Here is a 21,865-nt window from a genome sequence, read left to right as displayed (position 1 = left end):
TGTAACGTTAAGTTGGAAAACTACAAGAAAAAGTGAGATTTCAAGAATAGTTCCAGTTGTTGTTACAGGATGCTTATTTTATGAACTCTGTTGTAGTAAACAGGTGCGAGATCAAGAATAACACATCTTGCCATCTTCCTAGAATATTGTGATTATTATTCATAAAATTTGCTTTATTCTTGTAGTTCTTTCTGTATTCATGTTTTTAAGAAAAAAGTTAAAAAAGGAAAACAAAATATTTTGAGAATGAAGTTATAATATTACAAGATGTTTATTTTAATACTCCATCATAGTAAACAGATGAAAAGATGTGTCAGCTTTTAGGTGTAAATGGGAGAAAGTGTTTTTTCTTTTGCTTATAAATGGTAAATTACAACTTTATTTTTACAACATTATAGAATATTTTCTCATAAGATTCAAATTTACATGAAAAAGTAAAGAGATTATTAGTTTAGTTATAATTTTACAAGAGAATTGTAATATTTCAAGAATAAAGTTGTACGTTAAATTCAAGTTTTTTAGTTATGTTTTTCTTTAATACCCTGTAGTAACTGTAACTGGTGTCTGTACATGCATGCATGACTTAATCTTTGAGACAAGCATATGCTACTGGCAGGATCAACCAGGTAGCCAAACGTCACCGACGAAGGGCGGAGGTCCTAACTGGTACTGTAACTGTAACTGGTGTCTGTCAACTATGATGTGAGACATTAGGGATGGGATTTTTCCTGTCAAATCAGGACTTTTCTTCATAAAAGTCTTGTAAAAAGAATAATGTTGCAATATTGCAACATGTTTGTGTGGAGACTTGTAATATAAGGACTTTTTTTCTTATTAAAGTATAGACTTTATTTGTAACATTTAATTTTATTTATTTTTTTACTAACGTCTGGAAACTAGGAAGTAACAGTAGAAGTGTTAGCATCGACCGCACAAATTGGTGGCAAAGATGTGTTGGTAGTGTGGTAACATTCAGAAAACAGCAGTGCTTAAGTGTTGTTTACATCCTAAGAACCTGACTCAACGTTCACACAGCGAGCTGAGGACCTCCTCCTCCTGCAACCGCTCTCTGGATGCAACGCCATCAGCATTCAGCTATATTTGTTAGCGTGTGTGTGTGTGTGTGGGCGGATGAGTGGGGGGTATATGGCTTAATGAGATGTCGCAGATGTCTGTAACAGTTGAATGGATGAATCTGTTTTCTGAGGGTTGCCTGCGGCCTTACATGAGTGTTTCTGCTTTGATTACCCAGGTTGCTGCTCAAAGCCGGTATCGACATCAACAGGACCACCAAAGCCGGGACGTCTCTGCACGAGGCTGCTCTCTATGGCAAAACGGAAGTAGTGCGGCTGCTGCTTGATGTAAGCAAAGACGTAAAACATCATTTCAGCTCAGCTGTTATTGGATTTTGAAGGCTGACACTAATATTTTTATATTGGAGGTGTAGCTACAAAGATAATTACGAACTAACGCAACTTCCCACGGGAATTGTTATGCTTTAATAAAGGAGGGAGGCCTCTGAGGGAGGGTTTTGTTTTCATACTGAACCTCACCCACACTAATCCCACAGTGTCTGTGTGTGTGTGTGGGTGTGTTTCTAGGCGGGCATCAATGTGAACATGCGCAACACCTACAACCAGACAGCTTTGGATATTGTCAACCAGTTCACCACCTCCACAGCAAGCAGGGAAATCAAACAGTTGCTGAGAGGTTAGTAGCTCTTAAAATCAGTTGATGCTTTTGTGAAGTGTGGGTTTTTGATGGAGACAGAGGTGGTGGGAACAGTGGGGGGGAGCTTGCTAGGTGGCCAAGAGAGAGGTCAGAATAGAGATGATGGTGTCTGATTCTTTCTGTCTCTGTGCAGAGGCATCAAGCTCTCTTCAGGTCAGAGCGCTGAAGGACTACTGGAACCTCCACGACCCCACCGCTCTTAACCTCCGGGCTGGAGAGCTTATTATGGTATGTGTTTTTTTGTGTTTCTTGACAAAATAACCCCGTTCTCTTTCATGGCTGTCTGCTACAGTCAGTTAGCATTACCCCTGTTTTTGCTTGAGTTGGTAATGGCAATTCTGCCATTCTCCTGCTTCATGTCTTCCAGTTAAATTGACAGTGGCTCCAATAACAACTTTTTTTCTTTCTACCCTTTGTTAGCTTTGTTTGTAAAGTAGTTGTTCATTTATAATGTGATTTGAAGACGTCAGAGGGGGTAAGGCTTTTGTTTATAGTGTACACATTGACGGAGACTTTACAAATGATAATTGATCAGCTTAAAATACCGTGACGGCCCTGAAATACAATGATGCCTCCCATCAAATTAAAAACAAGGATGAAAGTGGTTCGTGTCCTGTACAGAACCAAAAGTGAATGTTTATACATATAAACTTACTTTTGGTACATACTTAGTTACATAACAAACATACTTATTTTGTCCCCCAAAATAAGATCAGTTCCTAAACCTAACCAGGTAGTTTTGTTGCATAACCAGGTTCGACATCTCAGAAGCTCGCTCAGGCGCACTGATCACTCGTGTTGCTGGACATTCCAAGGAGGACGCACCAATAGCAAAAAATGACTTTTTGCAAGATATCCTACGAACTGTTGTATGAAGATACGTTGATCACACATCTATATATATATATATAGATATATGCCGGGTCTGAAGTATGCATGCTGTTTATACACCCACACCACTCATTTATAAATCCCAGTCTATGTGTGAGAAAAGAGGTGTGTGGTGTGGTATGCATTGTTAAAACGACCGGTCATGTACAGGTGATCCATGTTACAGTTCACTAGAATGGAAAACTACTTTAAAATCCATTCAGCTGCAAGTCATTTTTACCTGCCTTGTGCTGCCTATTCACAGGCAGTGTGAGGATTATACGATGAAGACTTGTGTGAGTGAAGTCGTGTTGTTAGGATTTGCTTGGGATGTTGTAGGGTAATTTAGTGTACCCTGAGCAAGGAGACCACAGCAGAGGAACAGGCACTAACTTGCTGCAGTAACTCTCTCATTAACAACTTGTTATCGCACCCCCCCCCCCCCCCCCCACACACACACACACACATACTCGCTGTTTGCACTAATTCATGTGTGTGCACATTTTTGTGTTTACGTGCTCATTGCTGTGTATTTTGATATCTTTATACGAGTCATTGTGACAGCCCAGACTCCTGTATGGACTCGTATGTCGCCGTGGTTTCCTGTCAGAAGACAGAGGTGTTTGTTTTTGTCCTCTCCAGGCATTTTGTTAACACTCACGATGAATAGACTGTACTTCCAGCTCATTGGCTCTCTCATTATGGACTGAAAAACATGCCCGGAGGAGTCACACACGTGACACACATACTTAGTCGGTGTGCAGTTGACAAGGGAAAATGTTATGAAAGCAAACCCCTCAAAGCTCCAAATTCTCCCCCCCCCCCCCCCCCCCCACACTTAATCAAAGCTCTCAGTCTTCACATCTCTGAGTAATTTGTTCCAGACTGTTTATGTTCCATACTCTTGTCTAATGTGATTGTGAATCGTCGCGAGGCTAATGCTGTTTGCAGCGACACAAACATTTCAGCTGAAGCGTGCTCATGATTTGTTGGTGTCAGGTTGTGGAGCAGCACTCAGACGGCCGCTGGAAGGGTCACATCCATGACACCCAGCGGGGGACGGACCGGGTGGGCTTCTTCCCCCCTTCAGTGGTGGAGGTCCTCAGCAGACGAGCAGGTAGACAACCAAGCAGCTCACACACCACATCTGCAGAACGTATGCTGCTTTATGCCACACGACATTTTAGAGGGAAGAATTTTACTTTTTTTCTCCATTACATAAATTTTATCTATACTAACTTAAGACAAAGTGTATCACTCTTATAAAAAATAATAAATATAATTTGGGAGTCCTCCTCCAAGAACACTTTTACTTAAAACGATGCAATTTCACATTATTTTGGGACATTATTGTTAATATAGATAAAGCCCAAATAACTTAAAGACAAAACTTGCTGTAGTTAAATAATTATTTTGTTATTTACACAGCCTTCCTCTGAACATTGATTCTGCTGGAAACGTTTTCCCTGTAAAATCATATTCTGTAATTCTAAATCGCATATTCAGAAAACTTTGAAATGTTGTCTAATTAATTATATTTGATCACTTTAATAAACGTGAAAAAAACACTGTAGTCACCTCCCCTCCCCTCGTCCAGATGCCCTCCTCATTGTTTTTGTGTTCATACGGCACAAAAATGCTGGCGCTACACCGTGTGATGACAGGGTTATGGATTGCCCCAGAGAACCTGATATGAAGAGGGCAGAGGCGTTTGTACCGGCAGCTTGTGCAAGAAAAAGTCACGGTACGCCAAAGAATAAAATGTAGAAGTACCACTTACTACTGACCCACTTCGAGCACTGAAGACCACTGAGATCACAGCAACGAGTAATTGGTTACCATATCAATTTGTGTATGATAACTCTGTCCCATTGCCAGATGGAACTTCACATACTGGGGGCTTGGGCTGACAGAGTGGTGTTTAAAAGGGCAAACCCAGGGCATTGGTTATATGTCTGGGCTAAGAATATATCTCGACACTTGTACACAAGCAGGATCTATCATGTTGGCATGGATGATCACTGGGGGGTTCAGCATGCTTGTAAATCATCTGATTTAATCCCTGTGAATAAAAGGAATAGGATCCCTATGTTTGTTTTGCAGCTGTAAAGCCACTGACATTCAAAGAGCGGGACAAGCACAGCGAGGGGTCCAATAACAGCTACAGACATAGATATACACACACACACACAAGCTAAGACACTTCATTTCAAGGTCCTCAACAAGCCAGGAAACACACAAACGGAGATATTCATAAACGGAAACACACATTAATAGGATTACTATGGCCAGATTGCAAAGTGTCAGCTCAGTGCTAAAGCCCTCACAGTCTGCGCTGGGATATTGTGTGTGTGCGCGTGTGTCTGCTCATGCTTGAGGAAGAACAGACAAGAGAAAGAGAGTTTGACTTTAAGTCGGTGACAGGCTCTTTGCTTATGAGGCAAACTCGTGTGTGTGTGTGTGTGTGTGTGTGTGTGTGTGTGTGTGTGTGTGTGTGTGTGTGTGTGTGTGTGTGTGTGTGTGTGTGTGTGTGTGTGTGTGTGTGTGTGTGTGTGTGTGTGTGTGTGTGCCTGAGCTCTGTGATAATGTCAATGGTGTCAGCAACTGTGGACCAACAACACACAAAGGAAAAGTAAGCCCTATAAGCGTCGCTGGTGATCTTACACCCTCTTTCAGCAGCCTCTTATGTAACACCAGAGGGGATTTATGGGGAATTTGCTCTTTTTCAGTTGTTCCAAATACTCAATGAACAAGAATATATGATAAAGTTCATAATGTGCTCACAATACTTCAAAAGGGTGTTTTCTGTTGCCGTCTTACAGTCTGTTCCCATACCTGTGCATGCAGTTCAAACTGACAAAACACACATGCATGCACATGCACTTCTGTCCCTCACTCATGCATGCCAGCATCAACCCAAACCTGTCTCCTTGACCATAGGGGGCACTCTCTCCCGGCAATCCTCAATGCCTTGCCAACGACAACACTTAACGTCCAGAGTTCCTTCCTCAAGCCATGGCTCCGCCCCTCAGACCGATGACTCATACACCCTTGGTTATGATCCCGCAGGTATACACGCATGCACGCACACACACACACCCACGCACACACACAAGACTACAAGAGACCACTACGACCACAAAGAGACCACTACGACCACAAAGAGACCACTACGTCCACAAAGAGACATAGTACGTCCACAAAGCGACACAATACGACCACAAAGAGACACAATACGACCACAAAGAGACACAATACGACCACAAAGAGACACAATACGACCACAAAGAGACCACTACGACCACAAAGAGACACGGTACGACCACAAAGAACAAAGAGACACCATACGACCACAATAAGGCGCAAAACGACTACAGAAGTCAAGGTTAGTTTGTAAATTGTTTTGTTTCAAGTTTCAAGTAATTTATTGAGTCAGTAGGGGAGGGAGAAGATGATGAAAGATCTGACTAATTGCTCAAAGTACTTGATGATGGTAGAGGTGAGTGCTACTGGGCGGGAGTCATTCAAGCAGAGGGTTATTATCAGTGGGCAGGGATCCTGGGCCTTTGTACCTCCTCAGCGGCAGTTGTTCTCAAAGTGCATAGAAAGTTTTCAGTTCATCTGGGAGAGATGCAGACCTCAGCACTTCTGGTTTTCCTTCTGAAGCCTCTGATGGTTCTTAGTTCACCATGTTTCTGGTGCTGGAGCCATGGTAGTTAGACTCCACTTTGTCCCTGTATTGTCTCTTAGCACTGCTGATAGCTCTCCAGAGCGCATACCTAGACTTTCTGCATTGCAAAATTAAAGCATCAGTCTGTGCTTTAAGTTTCACAGACTTCCCCATTAACCCGAGGTTTCTGATTTGGAAATGTCCGTACAGTAGTCCTCACTACAATGCCATTGATGCATTTGCATATGACCGCACCTGCGGGTTTATCCTGAGTCTCTTATTTGACATTTCCTCGCTCCATCTTGTGGCCGTCTCAAAGCTCCTATTTCTGCCCTGAGGAGCGAGGAACAAGAAGCGAGGAGGCATCTCTAGTAGCAAGGATACAAGGATACACAAGAGCAGCCTTCACGGAAGTCTTTTACCGGCCTACAGGGCCCCTATTGGATATATTGCTTATTGATTGGATGCTTCAGCTGATCTGACTCATCTGATACATCACAACATCACTAGAGTTTAGATAACTGATTAAACTCAAGTGTGTGACTACCAAGTTTAAAATATTTATTTTGTTTTCTGATTCAGCATCTATTTTAAAATTCTGTGTTAATGTTTTAACAGGCCTGAAGAACAAAAGAACAACAAACAACTTTAGAAAGATTTTTCTTTTCATGGTCTGCTATTTCCCCCATTAACTTTTATTATGGATACAATTAAAGTGAGAGAGCGCAGGAGAGTCTGTTTATCTGTCAGCAAGAAACACTTATCGTAACACAGTTATCGTCATTTCCATTCAGTCACATATGACGCTGATCATTCCTGAGCATTTGGTTTGACATGAGTTACATAATTTCAATTTTCCCTGAAACATTTAGCCTGATAAATAATTCCCATTGTTCAAAAGACACCAAAGTTATATTCTGGGTTATTAAATAATGAATTCACAATCAGAATATCAATAAATACAGACGCAAATCCTGAATGAATTATAGAAGCGCATTCTGCCAGTAGTAGAAATGGTTCCTGTCCCTCTAATTACGATAAAGTAGACAGTATGAAAACAGAATACAAGCTTGTATTCATGTGCAGGTGTTTGTTTAAAGGTTAACGGGCTACAGCGAGAAAACACTTAAACTTAAACTTGCATTCTTTCCAATGGCCAGCAGGGGCCGACTCCTCTGGTTACAAAAATAAGTCTGATTGTATAGAAGTCTATGAAAAAATGACTCTACTTCTCTCTTAAGTTATTCTCTCAGTAAACATGAGTTTATGGTCTCAATCTCTAGTTTCAAGTATTCTTCAATACACCATGATGTTCATTTAGTAAATTACTGTTCCATTTAGAGTCAAATAGACTATAAAGCAGGGTATGCTTTCGGGCGGGGCTACCTTGTGATTAACAGGTCGCTACCAGGACTTTGTCCAGTCTGGGAGTCGCTTTGTTCAACGTTTGGTTGTACTAAGCTCCACACTCTCGTGTCACTTCTGGTTGCAAAAGACCAAGATGGCGACAGCAAAATGCTGAACTCAAGGCTTCAAAACCGTTCCTTCGGAAGATAATAAGTATTGTATCTGATCACAGGATGCTATAGATAAGGTCATGATGCAGACGCTGCCCTCCTTGTTCTTCCCCTATTGTATTGTCCAGTCATGACAGTGAATGAATCGCCCCTCTGGAACAATAGTCGAGGGGTTGGGCCAAGTCTTAAACCATAATTTTGCAGTTCTTAGCGTCCCTTTGAAAAGCCATCCTAATCCCTCTTGTTAGGTCTTGTTGAAGGTCTTGCTAGTATGTAGGAGGGGTGGTGGGGCCTTTTACATGTCTGTGCCCAGGGGCCCCTTGTCTCATAATCCGTCCATGTTCCCAAGTTTCACATGTTCCTCCCAAACAGCCCCCTGGTCCCAGTCCCCTCTCGATCAATCCTCTGTCGCTCAGTGGCAGCTTGATGCAGTAGGTCCACTCCCAGCTACAGTGTGTGGCTTACACAGTGAGTGTGTGTCTAAAGTGTGTGTGTGTTTGTTAGGTGCTCCACCTGACAGTCAGCTGTCTGCCCCAGCTAGTCCTGCTAGCCCCGCTCAGGACATTTGGGTCCTCAGGAGCTCTCCCACTGGTAAGGGTGTGTGGTCCCAAACCCCTGCCAGCCAACCCACCCTGTGTGAACCTGTTGACCAGATCCCATCCCAGCCACTCTGATAAACTCCCTCTTTAAGGCAGCTTATCCCCATCTTTATCCCTTAAAATCCCAGAGTCTTGACCTTACCCTGACCCCCCATCCTGCCACCCACACCCCAATAATACAGTAACCGTAACCTTTGACTTATCTTGCAGCAGGACATAATGCTGAGCAGCACTCTTTAAAGCCTTTTCTTCTTCTCCTGACTGTTTTTTTGCAGCTGCCTCCACCCTGAAAGCAATTAAACAATTAATTTCAACCAGTGTTGAGTTATGAAAAATTCCATTTTGTTTTTTTATTAAGCAAAGACATCATGTCATCTGATCACCAGATCATTGCTAAAATTGGCAACATTTTAAATAATTAAGAGATTTTTTGGTAAAAACACTAATGCGCTTCCAGAGTTAGATAAGAGGATTGATGGCAATCAACGCTAGAGCTGGGATGTTGATTAGCCTAGCTTAGCATAAAAGCTCACTAATTAACATGTTATATTTTGTTTTAATTCATACAAAAACAGAGATGTAAATGAGATTTTGTGATTCTAGGGGATGCTGCATTCTGTAACTTTCTTGCTGGAATGGATGAACTGTTGTTCCTTACATCATGTAACTCCCTCACCTCATGTATGGGTCAAACAAATTACATTTAATTGTTTTTAACTTTGGACAGAGCTAGACTACTTGTTTCTCCCTGCTTCCAGTCGTTAAGCTAAGCTAAGCTAATCACCATACATGTCCACAGACATGAGATTAGTATAGATTGTTTAATTTAAAGGCACAGTATGTAGGATTTGGTGGCATCTAGATTGCAACCAACGGAGTAGCCCTTCAGTCACTCCTCCCTTTCCATGACTGGGGTAACGTGAGGCTCAGAGGCCATGTTTACTATAATAACGATGACTTTAGGAGCAGGGGAAGTCAGACGGTGGCTTGTAATACAAAGGTTTTGCACTCTGCTGCGCTTGTTACCGTAGTTTTACAAGCATGTTGGACAGCTATGGTGGCCATCAGGTAACGTAAAACCATGAAAGGCTCTCTCAAGTTTCTCTGGTTTGTCCGTTCTGGGCTACTGTAGAAACATGGCGGTGCAACATGATGGACTCCGTGAAGAGCATCTGCTTCCTATGTAGATGTAAAGGGTTACATTCTCAGCTAACGAAAACACAATTCTTAGTTTCAAGTGATTATACAATAATGAAAACATAGTTATGAATATTATATTCTGTTTCTGCTAATAGTTCACCTGGAATCCTGCACACTGTGCCTTTAACTTTTGACGAAATAAGCAAACAAATATATATCCTATGATGGTTAACTAATCCTTTCATATGGGTAAATAGGAATTTCTAAGGACTTGTTCAATTTAGTTTTTTATCTTTTGCAGTGCAATACAATCTTGCTTTCCCTGCAGATTCCCTAACTATCAGTCAAATGTAAGTCTGCTTCTACACTGTGATCTCTCTGTTTTCTCTCAGGGGACAGAAACAGTGTTGGGAGTGCCGGCAGTGTGGGCAGCAGCCGCAGCGCTGGTAGCGGCCAGAGCTCAGAGAGCGGCCACAGACAGAATGGGATTCACAATCGCCACAATGCCGACACTGGCAAGGTTAGATCTGCTCAGATTTCTCCACCGGTTCTACACATTGTCGTTGTAATTCACTTGTGTGAATGAACATTTGAATACAAGACGGCCTGACTTGCCATGTTGGATATTGTCTGCAGTGCACCTCAGTAATTCTCGAGACGTGATGGTGGTGTTCCTTGCATCTTTCCTTTATGAGTTCTTTTGTATGCAGCTGGCTCCCTCTGCTGGTGAATCCGGAGACCACCTCCACATTGCCGGTGCAGACCACAACAAACAGGCAGATGGATCCACAGGTTGGTCAGAGAATAAAACATCTTCTGTCTTCTTCCTGTGTTTAATAACAAATCTATCAATTCTCATGATACGAATTCTCTCTGTCTCAGCTCCTTTATATGAACAACATTTGATAATCAAGTAAAAAGTTGTGATTACAGAATATCCTGATATCATGAGAATAAAGTCATAGAATTACAAGGAAAAAGTTCATATCGTTTCCAGTGAGTCATGAGCTTTAAGCCTTCTGTAATGCCATGAACTCAGCTGTCTGGAATATTACTGCTCCCTGCTGTGCTTTAGCTGCTGCTTCAAGCTGAGTCCAGTTATGGGCCGTGTGCATCATGTCATTTATTTCATTTATTTTAAAAGCCGTGATAATGTTGGATATCGTTACTTATTTGTGAAATCTATAACTGACGATCATCCAAATCTTTCATTTGACTCATAAATGGTCATCTGTTGAAAAAGTATTATTTTTTTGTGAAATATTATGACTTTCCCACAAAAGTGTTTGACTAGTTATACTATATTTTCTAAGTATTATCTTTGTTTTATCTTAATATTATGACTATTTCTAGTCATGTGACTCTAAATATCTCAGATTTCTGTCCTAACAACGGTCTTAATAATAATAATCCGTATTTTGGAGGGTAAAAATATTCGTGTCAGTGCAAGAAAACCAGGTTAGAATATAAACCTTATATCCTGATACTTATATACATTTTTAGGACTCATATCCAGGGAACAACAGCAACAAAGCCATAGATACTATTATTGTATCATGTTAAACATTACTGTACCTACTTGCGGAATGTGATTATGGACAAATGTAGCAGTAGTGCTTTTGTTCTGCATTGAGCTGTTATTGCTGTGAGTCTGAAAGGAAATGAGATGGGAGGAGAGAGAAAAGGCTTACCTCACCTCACCACAGAAACCAATAAAACCACAATCCTCTCTCCACCACACAACCCATAAAAAGCTCTCAATCTTCTCTGTTAGGCTGTGTGCATGCTCTGAGATCTGTACAGCAGGTGCAAAACCAAAAGCCCAAAGAATCATAGAAAAGTGCACATTGTGCAGTTATTCTCTTTACTTGCTGAGAAGGGGCTTTGAAGATGTCATGGAGTGACATGTTAGATGAAGCAGAGGATCTCTGTTGACCTCAGGCTGAATAGGAAGGAGGGTTAAAGTGAAGGAGAGAAATGAGGAGTTTGGAGGGAGGGGTCGGAGGGAGGGGGACAGGAACAGAAGCAGAAAGAGCAAAACACATTTGTTAAATGAAGGAGAAAGAGAGCAGATCAGATGACTTAACTGGGAGAAATGTGTGCGTGACGGATAGGCAGAAGGATGAAGTGCCAAACATCAGGAGCTGTTCCGCTCTCCTTCCTCCTGAAGGGTAAGAACTCATGTACAGGTTGTTTGATGTTTTGTCACGGCTGTCGAGGATCATATATTTATTCTCTTTTAACGTCCTCTCTGTCGCTAGATTCATTTGTTAGATGTGACCAGAGGTTTATTGAGACAATGTGGTGGCAGTGAGACAGCGGAGGTGAAACCAGAGACGAAGGCTCCTGGTGATATTCTTCTGAGTCTGAATTTTTCAGGACCAAAGGTGTAACATCTGTCCGATATTAGTTTTTGTTTTCTTCCCTACTGTTAAGACAGGTGCAACGAATATGTCAGCAAAACAACATGCTCTTAAAATGTCTTAAAATTTGATTTGAGATTCGTATTGATAAATAATATTGAGTCAAATTCATAATTTGACTCTGTCTTTGTGAAGAACAGCCGGCTTCTCAACCCAAAAGCTTTGTCTCTTGCCCTAAGGCCAAATACCTCTCCACTAGGTGCTCCGTTGTACTCTCCTGGGAGACAGCGGGCCCCTGACCTCCACAGCAGAGTAGAGAGAGAAGGAACCGGAGTAAATAAAAAACACAGACAGATAAGCAGCTGAGGTTCTTTGACCTCGCGGTATTTCAAGTTTTAGATTAACCTAAACTAATACTTCAAAAGTGTCAGGAAATAAAACTTCCCTGGGTTTGATGAAAAGATTGTTATTACTCTCGTGTCAGTGTGTTTAGTACAGAACTGGAGTCAGAACATGGCTAGCCTAGCTTAGCATAAAGACTGGAAGCAGGGGGAAACAGCTGGCCTGGCCTGTTTAAAGTTCTTCTATGTTTAGTCTGTACACAAATAGGAATGTAAAAACAACACTAGTTTTTGCCCAGTCTACTTGCAGTGTCTGTAGCACTGGCCCTGGATGCGGTCGGTGAGCTGGGCACAGGTTTTAGGATGAGTGTCCAATCAGAACAGTACCAAACCTGGCAACCTCACGGTGATGACGAGGCTCCGGGAAATCACTGCGCCAAGAAATAGTTCCAGCACCGAACTCCCTCCTTGGAACAACAAATATCATTTTTACATTCCTGTAATGACACACAGGAGTGAGCTTTAGACATGTAAGGAGGTGTATTTTTAACCTTTGGACAGAGTCAGTCTAGCTGTTTCCTCCTGCTTACACTCTTTATGCTAAGCTAATCGCAGCTGGCTCATGCTCTTAACCTAATGCATAGACATGATCTTCTCATGGAACTCTGGGAAAGAAAGTAAAATAAGCACATACCCCAAATGCTGAAGGACCAGAGGCTTAAAATATCTGTTGTCTTCGAAGTCACTCCTCTGTGTGTCAGTTCACCCAAATTACAAAACAACATGTTTTCTGACTTACCGTTCGTGGTGTCTAGTCGTGCAGATAGTTTCCATTGTATTAAAGGGCAACACCCCCTAAATTAGGAATTCCAATATGTTATTTCCATGGCTTTTTCCATGTTTGATCAACACTTTTGAAGGTGAGCTCCTCTCTCTCAAAGCCAGAAGCCAGAGATATGAGTCTTAAACTTGTGATATCTCCAAGTGTGGAGCGGCTCAATAGACGATTAATGGTACACCCACAGAATATTTGTTTTCTTTTTTGTACCCAATGATCTTTATTCTATTCTAGTGTTCTCAGTTGTGAAAACAAAAAATGTAGTTCCACAGTTAGTACTTGATGGCATCACACATTTGAGTTTTAGCACTCTGGTGTTTGGATTTAGGAGAGAGTAGTTCTTTTTTACTTATACTTTTGCACCGTCTTAGACCGTAGGAATAACATGTATGAATTTTGAAAATGGGCGTAGTTCCCCTTTGAGTTGCTTTAACTATCTACACGTCTAGATAGCTCTAAAGTTAAGTGAGAATATATGATTTGGTTGAACTGACACTTTTCATACAGTCACTTTTTTCTCTGGGCTCATCAATTGTCCTCGACCTTTTTGACTTTGCGTTTCTGTCTCGGCCACTCACTCAGAATGGTGCTTTATAGACGGTGATACTCAAACGGTAAAAGGACCCTGTGAGGAGGGATGTCTGAAAGAGCAGAGAGAGAGAAACGATGAAAACACTCGCCTCGGGCTAGAGATGGGAGGGAAGGTGCATTCCTCAGAGATGAAGGAGAGATGAGTCATGAGTGTGTTCAGTGGGTTTTCAGATCAGGTAGATAACACACCTTCGCTCACCTAGAGAGACCCAACAACAGCCACCCCTCCACCCCAACCCAGACAGCTGCAAGAAGACTGATTCAACATGACTGGTGTTAATGCAGACTATATTAGTAACTTTCTCAAATGTGTATAGTTCTTGTTCTAGCAGCGTCTTCTTGTTTCTCGTCAGGGCGTGCTGACCCCGCAGACACTCAGGATAAAGCGTGGTGGAGGTTTGTCGTCCTGTACCATTGATCATGTGTGTTTTCTAGGTGGTTCCCGTCGGCAAGTCAACGGCACTCCTCAGAAAGGCTTCGTGAGGCCGGAGGAGCTTCTGGAGGGCAAGGTGAGCTTTCCCACTCGACAAAGAAACCACTAAGAACCATTAACAACTGCTTTTGTCTTGGCGTTCATTTTCGGGACAAATGACTCTGCAGTAGTCACAGATGTTTTTTGGCTCCACCGCCGATGGCAGTGATGGAAGCATGACACCTTGGTGGATGCGCTAATTTTGTGCCCCCTTTTCCAGCACGATGCTATCTGATGCTAAGTGAATCATTTGTTCATTAAATCAGCAGGGATTTGGACAATTTTTACAATTTATTAATGTACAAAACATATAATTAATATGTTTTCATCAAAGCCACAACTCTCCAAAAACAGGGGTTTTACCTTACTCATCATTGTGAAACACATTCATTCAAACTGGACAGAAATACAAGTCATCAAAACCATCTTTGTTAGTCTTTCCACTGTTCTAACAAGCACCATCTCTGGATTGAGAGTTTGAAAACACTGAATAAGAAACAGATGGAAGAAGAAGAAGAAGAAGTAACCACCCAAACATTTTCACTGATTAATAACCCTGTTTTCCGGCACGTTTGTAATGTTGAGTTTTTCGGCAGGTTTTTAGCAAAAGCTACATGAAAACGCTATTTTTGATGGAAAAAGGTAGAGAAGCCTCACAAACATCCTCCCTCTCTGTTAATAGGACTCTGAGGCCATCTACCAATGGTTGTATGAGTTCCAGTTGCAGCAGTACACATCCAACTTCATCAACTCAGGATATGACGTACCCACCATCAGCAGGATGACCCCTGAGGTGTGTGTGTGTGTGTGTGTGTGTGTGTGTGTGTTGCAATCAGCATTTTAGCATTAACAAATTATTCAAATTTAGATTCATCTTTGTTGTTGAATGTGTTTTTTAATTCGCTTGTTTTACTTTTACTTGCTATGCACTTTTAGCCATCATACCACCTTTAGCTCCATACTTCTTCTGCTTGTGTGCATAGTTTCCTCCATGTACGCTGCATATGCATGGTGTCATATTGTGAACTAACAGGAGGAGTGAACACTATGTTCTTGTTATAAAACTGTTGCAGTCAATCCCCAATATTTGAAAGATAAGATGTCTTCTATGTCGTTTTTCTTCTTCATTATTTTGTATTCGCCGGCTGCCTACATCTGTTTTGTTCTTCAGGACCTGACAGCCATCGGAGTGACCAAACCAGGCCACAGAAAGAAGATCTCAATGGAGATCGGCAAGCTGAGCATCCCTGAGTGGCTGCCTGATTACATCCCTGTGAGGAACCGCTTCTAATGGCCCACTCTCATGTTTATACACTGATGAAATGCAGCTACTCCTCTTGAATTTTTGTAGTACTTGTATCTGTCTGTGGGCTATTATGGTTACACAATTGATACTGCTTCCTAAAATCAGCAAAGCACAACGTTCAGGATGATCCTGACTGTCTCTTTTGTGTTTGTTGCTCTCAGTCAGACCTGGGGGAGTGGCTGAGTGTGATTGGACTGCCTCAGTACCAGAAGAGATTGTGTGACAACGGCTACGACTCCATTACTATCGTCAAAGATATCACCTGGGAGGACCTGCAGGAGATAGGCATCACCAAACTGGGTGAGGAATTACACCGAGTTTCTATGACATTTGCTGGGGACTTCCCCCAAAGAATGAAGCTGTTTCATTTTTGACCGTTTACTCCAAAACATCCATTCATGTTCATTAATGCTTGGAAAGGAGGTAATCTTTTCTGTGCCTCCTAACAAACTTTACTCCTCACTAGAGATGCACTAATTGCAATTGTCTTTGCTGATTCCAATTTGAAAAGTTTGACCTGCCCATTCCAATGTCTGCAGACATTTGCTTTCTAAAAACAGCAAGACTAACCGGACTAAAATGTTTCACCGCTGTCCTGAAACTGTCCCAAAAAGTAATTTCAACCGTCCCAAAGTCTGTGTTATCTGCCAAAATGTAAAGTGTTATCTTTCTATTTATATGTATTTCTGTTGTGGTTATTTGCATAAAAACACAATTCAAACGATGAGGAAATGAATGATTTGAAAAAAACGATTGTCATCAGTCATTTTAATTATATGTTATAAGCTTCTTAGAGCTAGTGGTTGTAAGTTCAACAGGTCATAATTCCCTCTCTAATATATATTTTATATCGCTGTGAAAACTGAATTTTACAAGATTACAGTTGAACACATCATTATAATTTACTTTCGATCAATACTCATTTTTACTGACTAGAGCTTGAATGCGAGTCAATCTAACGTTAGCTGTTAGCTCCGTTATAAGACTGTGAGGGAGAGACGAGCCGGTCACTGCGATTATTGTGAGCAACATGCATGGGGATGAATCATATAATACTAAGTTAGTTGTACTAAATGATTCTAAGGTTGTTCCTCCGCTGCTTATTTAGAACTTGCAGTTGTGACAAATTGCATGCTTTATTTCTTCTTCACTCACGCTGAAGAACTCCCACACTGAGACATATTGTGTGTGTGTGTGTGTGATGTTACTCTGCCATGTCCACACTACTCTGCTTACGTTTGGAAACAGTTTTGGAGCACCCCTAAGCAAAGGAGTTTGAAAACACCCCCGAGGTTGGAGGTGTTTGAAAACTCCGGGGTTGCGTTTGCTTGTGGACGTCTGAAATGGATGTGTTTAGAAAAAATGACGCACACACCCGCGTTCGCTACTTGATTGCTTCTTAGCAGCCATGACGTCTCCTTCCCTGATTCGTCACACTCACTATCACGTGACCTGTACCCGGAAGAAAACAAACTGGGCTACCAGCGATTCATTTCAACATGGATAACGAATTTCAAGCGTTGCTTGCTTTGTTGTCTATACTAGCAGCTGTTGTGCAGTAAAAGTCTGCATTTCTGTGGAGGAAGCAGCTGTTATTGGAGCGCTTAGCGAGCGGCGTGACCAGCGGCGTCATCAGCCCTATGGAGCGGACGTCTGAAGCCACAGTTAGCAGTAAATGCTATTCAGATCTACGAGTGAGAACAGACAACAACACCGAGGAAACGAGTGTGTTCTGCCCCCACATTTCTGTGTGGTAGAATGTCATTGCATTTTCATGCTCGTATTTATCCATCCTCTCTTGCCGTAGTTAGTGCCTCGTTGTTTTTTGATTCTAATGAGAAGACACGCTGCACTAACGTTTTACTTCTTCCGTTTGGTAGCCTTAAGAGACCTTAGTCTGTAAGTATTTCTTTATGAAGCATGAAAAGATGTACGAAGATATACTCTATTCGCTCTTTTAGTATAGCATTTGTGTTGTATTAAATGCTAATCGTGGTTAGCATTTCCCCATTGGCGGTAATGTTAAAATTAGCTTAGAAGCTAGCTAGTCAGACATGTTACAGAATGGCTAAGCAAGAGCAGAATAGAGTGAGAGATGTGTGTTGACCACATTTACGTGTAAGTGTTGATTTTAAAGTAAATTTGATGTGAGAGAGAGAAATAGAGAAAGACCCGCAGCGCTGTAACTAAGTCTGAAAAATAAAACTTCTAAAACTTTCCACGAACTGTGTCTGTTTGAGTTTATAGAGGAATATTTTGGAGGAACATCTTAAGTATCAAATACAACCTTTCATTATTAAAGACTACTTTATTACTCTGTTGTATTTTTTTAAACTAAGCAACCAATCCACTTCCTGTTTACACCGTCACGCGCATTCCCAGTGTACGTTAATGGTCACGTGCTGTCCGTCTTCGAAGGTTGCCGTGTGGATGCAGATCAATTCGAAAATGATGCTGAAACACCCGTGTTGACTGAGATCGTTTCTATTTGAAAAATCTGCTTCCAAATAGAAGTGGAGTAGTGTGGATGTAGCTACATCCACACTACTCCACTTCTATTTCCCTCAGTGCTGCTGTGTGCCGACCATGTGGCACGAGTGACTGGCAAAAAATCTAAAATATAGGACTGACTGGTTTTGATCAGTGGCCGATCGATTAATGCGCCTCTACACTTCACACAACATTTTGTTAGTGAGGAAAATGTAGACTTACAGATTAATTTCCATTCTACTTTGATAGAAATTGATTTTAGACCATGAATATATTCCATAGAAATGCTTTCAACGTACTTTGTAGCACAAGAAAATTAGCTTTAACTCGGAGAGGGTTGACGACTTAGTCTTAGTCTTGGTAAACTCCCTCCAATGAAGAAGACCCTGAAATGTGCTGAAAGCTCTAGAAAAGGCTAGTAAGTGAACCTTGATTGATTATGTTTTTTGTTCTGACGACTGTTTTAAAGGTCAAGAAGGAACTTTTACATTTAATAATGTTCATGAGACTCATGAGAGGAACCTATGTGTTCTATATTCAGTGGATTGTAGTGTTTCCTTTCTCTCTGTTTCAGGCCACCAGAAGAAGCTAATGTTAGCGGTGAAGAGACTCAGCGACCTGCAGCGCTCCCGCAACCATGCCGACAGATCTGGAGGCGGGACTCTCCGACGGAACCCCCCCGCCGCCCTGGAAATGGTGGCCATCGAACACACACCGACACACAATGTGCAGGCTCACGCTACTTCTGACGACTGCTGCCCCTCCCCTCGCACCCCCAGGGCGCTCCTCTCCTTCCAGGACAGCGAGTTGAGCGCCGAGCTGCAGAGCGCCATGACGGGCAGGGCCTGGGGAGCCGAGGCGTTCGGCATCAGGGGCGTGCCCTCTGCGGCGGCTCTATCCGCCATGTCGGTCAGTCAGGAGAGCATTAGCATGCGATCACGTGGGTCAGGGAATTCTGGAAATTCCAATTCCGGATATTCTCAAGATCACCAAGCTACACAGTCTTCAGCCAGGATATCCAGCCGGTCAGAGGAGAGTCTGGGGAGTGGTGCCAGGGAGGAGGCGGGTAGAGGTAGACAGAGACCCACAGAGATGTGGGAGCACCTGAGTCGTTCTGCTACCCCCAACAAACTCCCCTTCTCCCCTCTAACACCTCCGCTAACACCCAGCAAGATGCCTCGCTTTGCCTACCCGGCCGTCCCACCCAAGGCCAAACACTTCCAGTCCCCCAACCGCCTCTATCAGCCAGAGCACCAGCCGCCCTCCTCCCCTTCCTCTCCGTCCCCACAGCCTTCCCCCACACAGAAGTCCTTCAGTTACCTCCACGCCCAGACAGGAGGCGTCAATGGGGCTCCACATGTGCTCTCCAAACCTCTGCCTGGAGCGGTCCCTCTGCTGGGACCCCGGCCTGGACAGGGCCCTGCTAACGACGCCCAGAGGGGCCCGCACAAAAAGCGTGCCCAAAGCCTGACTCGCTACGCTTTGTCCGACGGCGAGCCGGACGACGAGGACGACCTCGCTCCCCCCTGCACCTCCGCCTCCTCTTCGGCCGTGCCCTCCTATGCCACGCTGTCGCGCAGGCCGGGACGCGGGCACACCAGTGCCTCAGGGACCCAGCGGCACATCAACCGCAGCCACTCGTTCGCCGTGCGATCCAGACGCAACGGCCCGCCCCCGCCGCCGCCCATAAGGATGAGTTCGGTGAGCGGCAGCCCAGTACGCCAACCAGGAAATGGGAAAGTGGTGGAGCCAGAGGTGAAGCAAGGAGTAGAGATGGAGGGCAAAGGCAGCGTGAGGTGCATCGCAGCCAGGCTAGAGGGAAGCAGCAGCAGTCCGTCCCGGAGGATAGATATACCACCAACTCATGTCCAAGTTTCACCTGTTTTCATCCCCGTTTCCTCTCCGCTTCCACATGGGATGAGTCCTCACATCGTCCTACAGCACTACAAACCTGTCCCTGCTCTGGGCTTGGGGGGCCTGAGGAGGACGGGTAGCGAGAGGACGGAAGCAGAGACTGCCAGACAAAGAGGTGGAGGCCCAGAGGGAACACTCGAACACAATGCAAGGAAAGGTGAAAGAATGTCAAAGAGTGCTACTGTGTCTCCAAAGCACAGCTCCGGTGGCCGCCTCCCTTTCGCTGAAGAAGGCAACCTCACTATCAAACAGCGGCCCCGGACAGCAGTCATCACCCACGCGGACGCTGAAGTCAAGACCCCGAACAGCCTGGAGCTCCCCGAGTTCAACCTGAAAGAGTCCGACACGGTGAAAAGACGACACAAACCCAAAGACTCATTGACACCCGAGGAGGCTGCCTCCCCCAGCCGAGAGTACAGACACCTGCAAACCAACAGTCTCCACCCGGCGAACGATGTCAGGGCACTGAGCGACAACGAATCTCAGAGGCCGGGGAACGTGTTCCGTAGAGTCGGCTCCCTCGGAAAAGGCCCAAAGCCTCCAGTGTCCTCAAAACCTTCCAGTCCTCTCAAACAACTGCCGGACAGCAAACCAACAGTCCCCCAGAAATCAGTATCCTCAGCACAAGCTAGTGCACAAGCAGCCATTCCTAAGCTAACCAGCGTACAGATTCACACAGTGTCCCCGAAGCTGGGCGGTATCATCCACACACAGACGTGTGTGCCCGGCCCCACACCTGTGAACCCACAGGCAGTGAAGGCCAAACCAGAGAGTCCACAGAAAGGTGGTCTGTCTGTATCAAGGCTCCCTCAGCCCAGCACGGTCCCGGCATCAGCAGCAGGTAACACCGAACAACTAACAAAATCTGCCTCATGAATGAATAATATTGTGGCCAATATTTCTTAATTAATTATTTCATTAATCCCTCCCTCATCGTCCCTCAGGACTGAACCTCATTTTGGTCCAGAGTGTTGCATTCACCGCTCCGTCCTCACCAGCTCCGGCCCCCTCGTACCCCACCTCGGCCCCTCCGGGTCAGGCGGGTAAAGCGGGGACCTCCCCGGCTGGTGCGGCCGGTCTGGAGGTGCTGGCTCAGAAGAGGCTGGAGCAAACCAGTACATCACTAGAGGCCGCCCTCAAAGTGGTGGAGAACAAACTGGCACAGGGGAGCAGTGTGGACAGGTAAGTGCTGCTGTCTCTTAGAACTACTTGAATCTACACACAGTGTCAGTCGGCTTGTAACACTCTTGTCCGTTCCACAGTGGCAACAGCACAGTGAAGGCGGCAGGAAATATTCTGGATGACATCGGCAGCATGTTTGACGACCTGGCCGACCAGCTGGACGCCATGTTGGAGTGACCCTCCCGAACTCTGCGGCACAAGGTTCCTTTTTTTAGGAGAGCGATGGACAAACATGGAGACTGAGAAGCCGGCAAGCAGAAGATGAAGATGGTCCTCTGATGCTGGTGAGAGCAGAGACGGTGGAGGTCCTCGGCTCCTCTTCACCACTCTGGAGGAATCAATAAAATAAATACTTTATTTAAAATACTCAAAAAGTGCACATTTGAGGATTTCCTGCACAACCTTTCCTCAATATTACCCAGTTTTCCAACGCGAGCAGTTCGCCTTAGGACACACACCTGGGAATGTTATTGGAGCAACAACCAACAGCAGCTGTGAGATCAGCTTCAGACGTGTGTGTGTGTGTGTGTGTGTGTGTGTGTGTGTGTGTGTGTGTGTGTGTGTGTGTGTGTGTGTGTGTGTGTGTGTGTGTGTGTGTGTGTGTGTGTGTGTGTGTGTGTGTGTGTTCACTTTATTATCACTAAAGGGAACGAGGGTCCATTTTATTCACGTTACCTGTACATGTATCTATGAGTCTCTGGTGGCACTGTGTATGTGTGTAGTCAGATATCTTTATACTGAGTATATTTATACTTCTATATGTTTGTTTTTTAACAAATGGAGTTCCTATTGACTGTTTAAATCATTCTAGTGTATATTAGCATAACTGTTGTATATATTG

At 43.8% G+C, this 21,865-nt stretch overlaps 1 protein-coding gene across 1 annotated transcript in view; it reads left to right on the top strand.

Moving 5' to 3' along the window:
- The window catches only part of LOC142951510 (CASK interacting protein 2), a 57,825-nt gene that overhangs the window by 35,460 nt on the left and 500 nt on the right, over positions 1-21,865 (top strand). Inside the window, exons 8-21 of the mRNA XM_076093093.1 lie at positions 1,253-1,361; positions 1,602-1,710; positions 1,865-1,959; positions 3,601-3,718; positions 5,542-5,670; positions 9,920-10,047; positions 10,238-10,319; positions 14,096-14,169; positions 14,815-14,925; positions 15,304-15,405; positions 15,600-15,738; positions 18,503-20,683; positions 20,787-21,024; positions 21,105-21,865. The exon at positions 21,105-21,865 is cut by the window's right edge and continues 500 nt beyond it. Of these exons, the coding sequence (XP_075949208.1) occupies positions 1,253-1,361; positions 1,602-1,710; positions 1,865-1,959; positions 3,601-3,718; positions 5,542-5,670; positions 9,920-10,047; positions 10,238-10,319; positions 14,096-14,169; positions 14,815-14,925; positions 15,304-15,405; positions 15,600-15,738; positions 18,503-20,683; positions 20,787-21,024; positions 21,105-21,201 (3,712 nt within the window). The 3' untranslated portion in view covers positions 21,202-21,865. The remainder of the gene's footprint in view (positions 1-1,252; positions 1,362-1,601; positions 1,711-1,864; positions 1,960-3,600; positions 3,719-5,541; positions 5,671-9,919; positions 10,048-10,237; positions 10,320-14,095; positions 14,170-14,814; positions 14,926-15,303; positions 15,406-15,599; positions 15,739-18,502; positions 20,684-20,786; positions 21,025-21,104) is intronic.

The sequence above is a fragment of the Anarhichas minor genome, unplaced genomic scaffold, assembly GCF_050575085.1.
Source record: "Anarhichas minor isolate MPS153535 unplaced genomic scaffold, ASM5057508v1 ptg000017l, whole genome shotgun sequence".
Taxonomy (NCBI): Eukaryota; Metazoa; Chordata; class Actinopteri; order Perciformes; family Anarhichadidae; genus Anarhichas; species Anarhichas minor.
The sequence above is the reverse complement of the archived record's forward strand: the minus strand, read 5'-3'. Positions and strand labels throughout refer to the sequence as shown.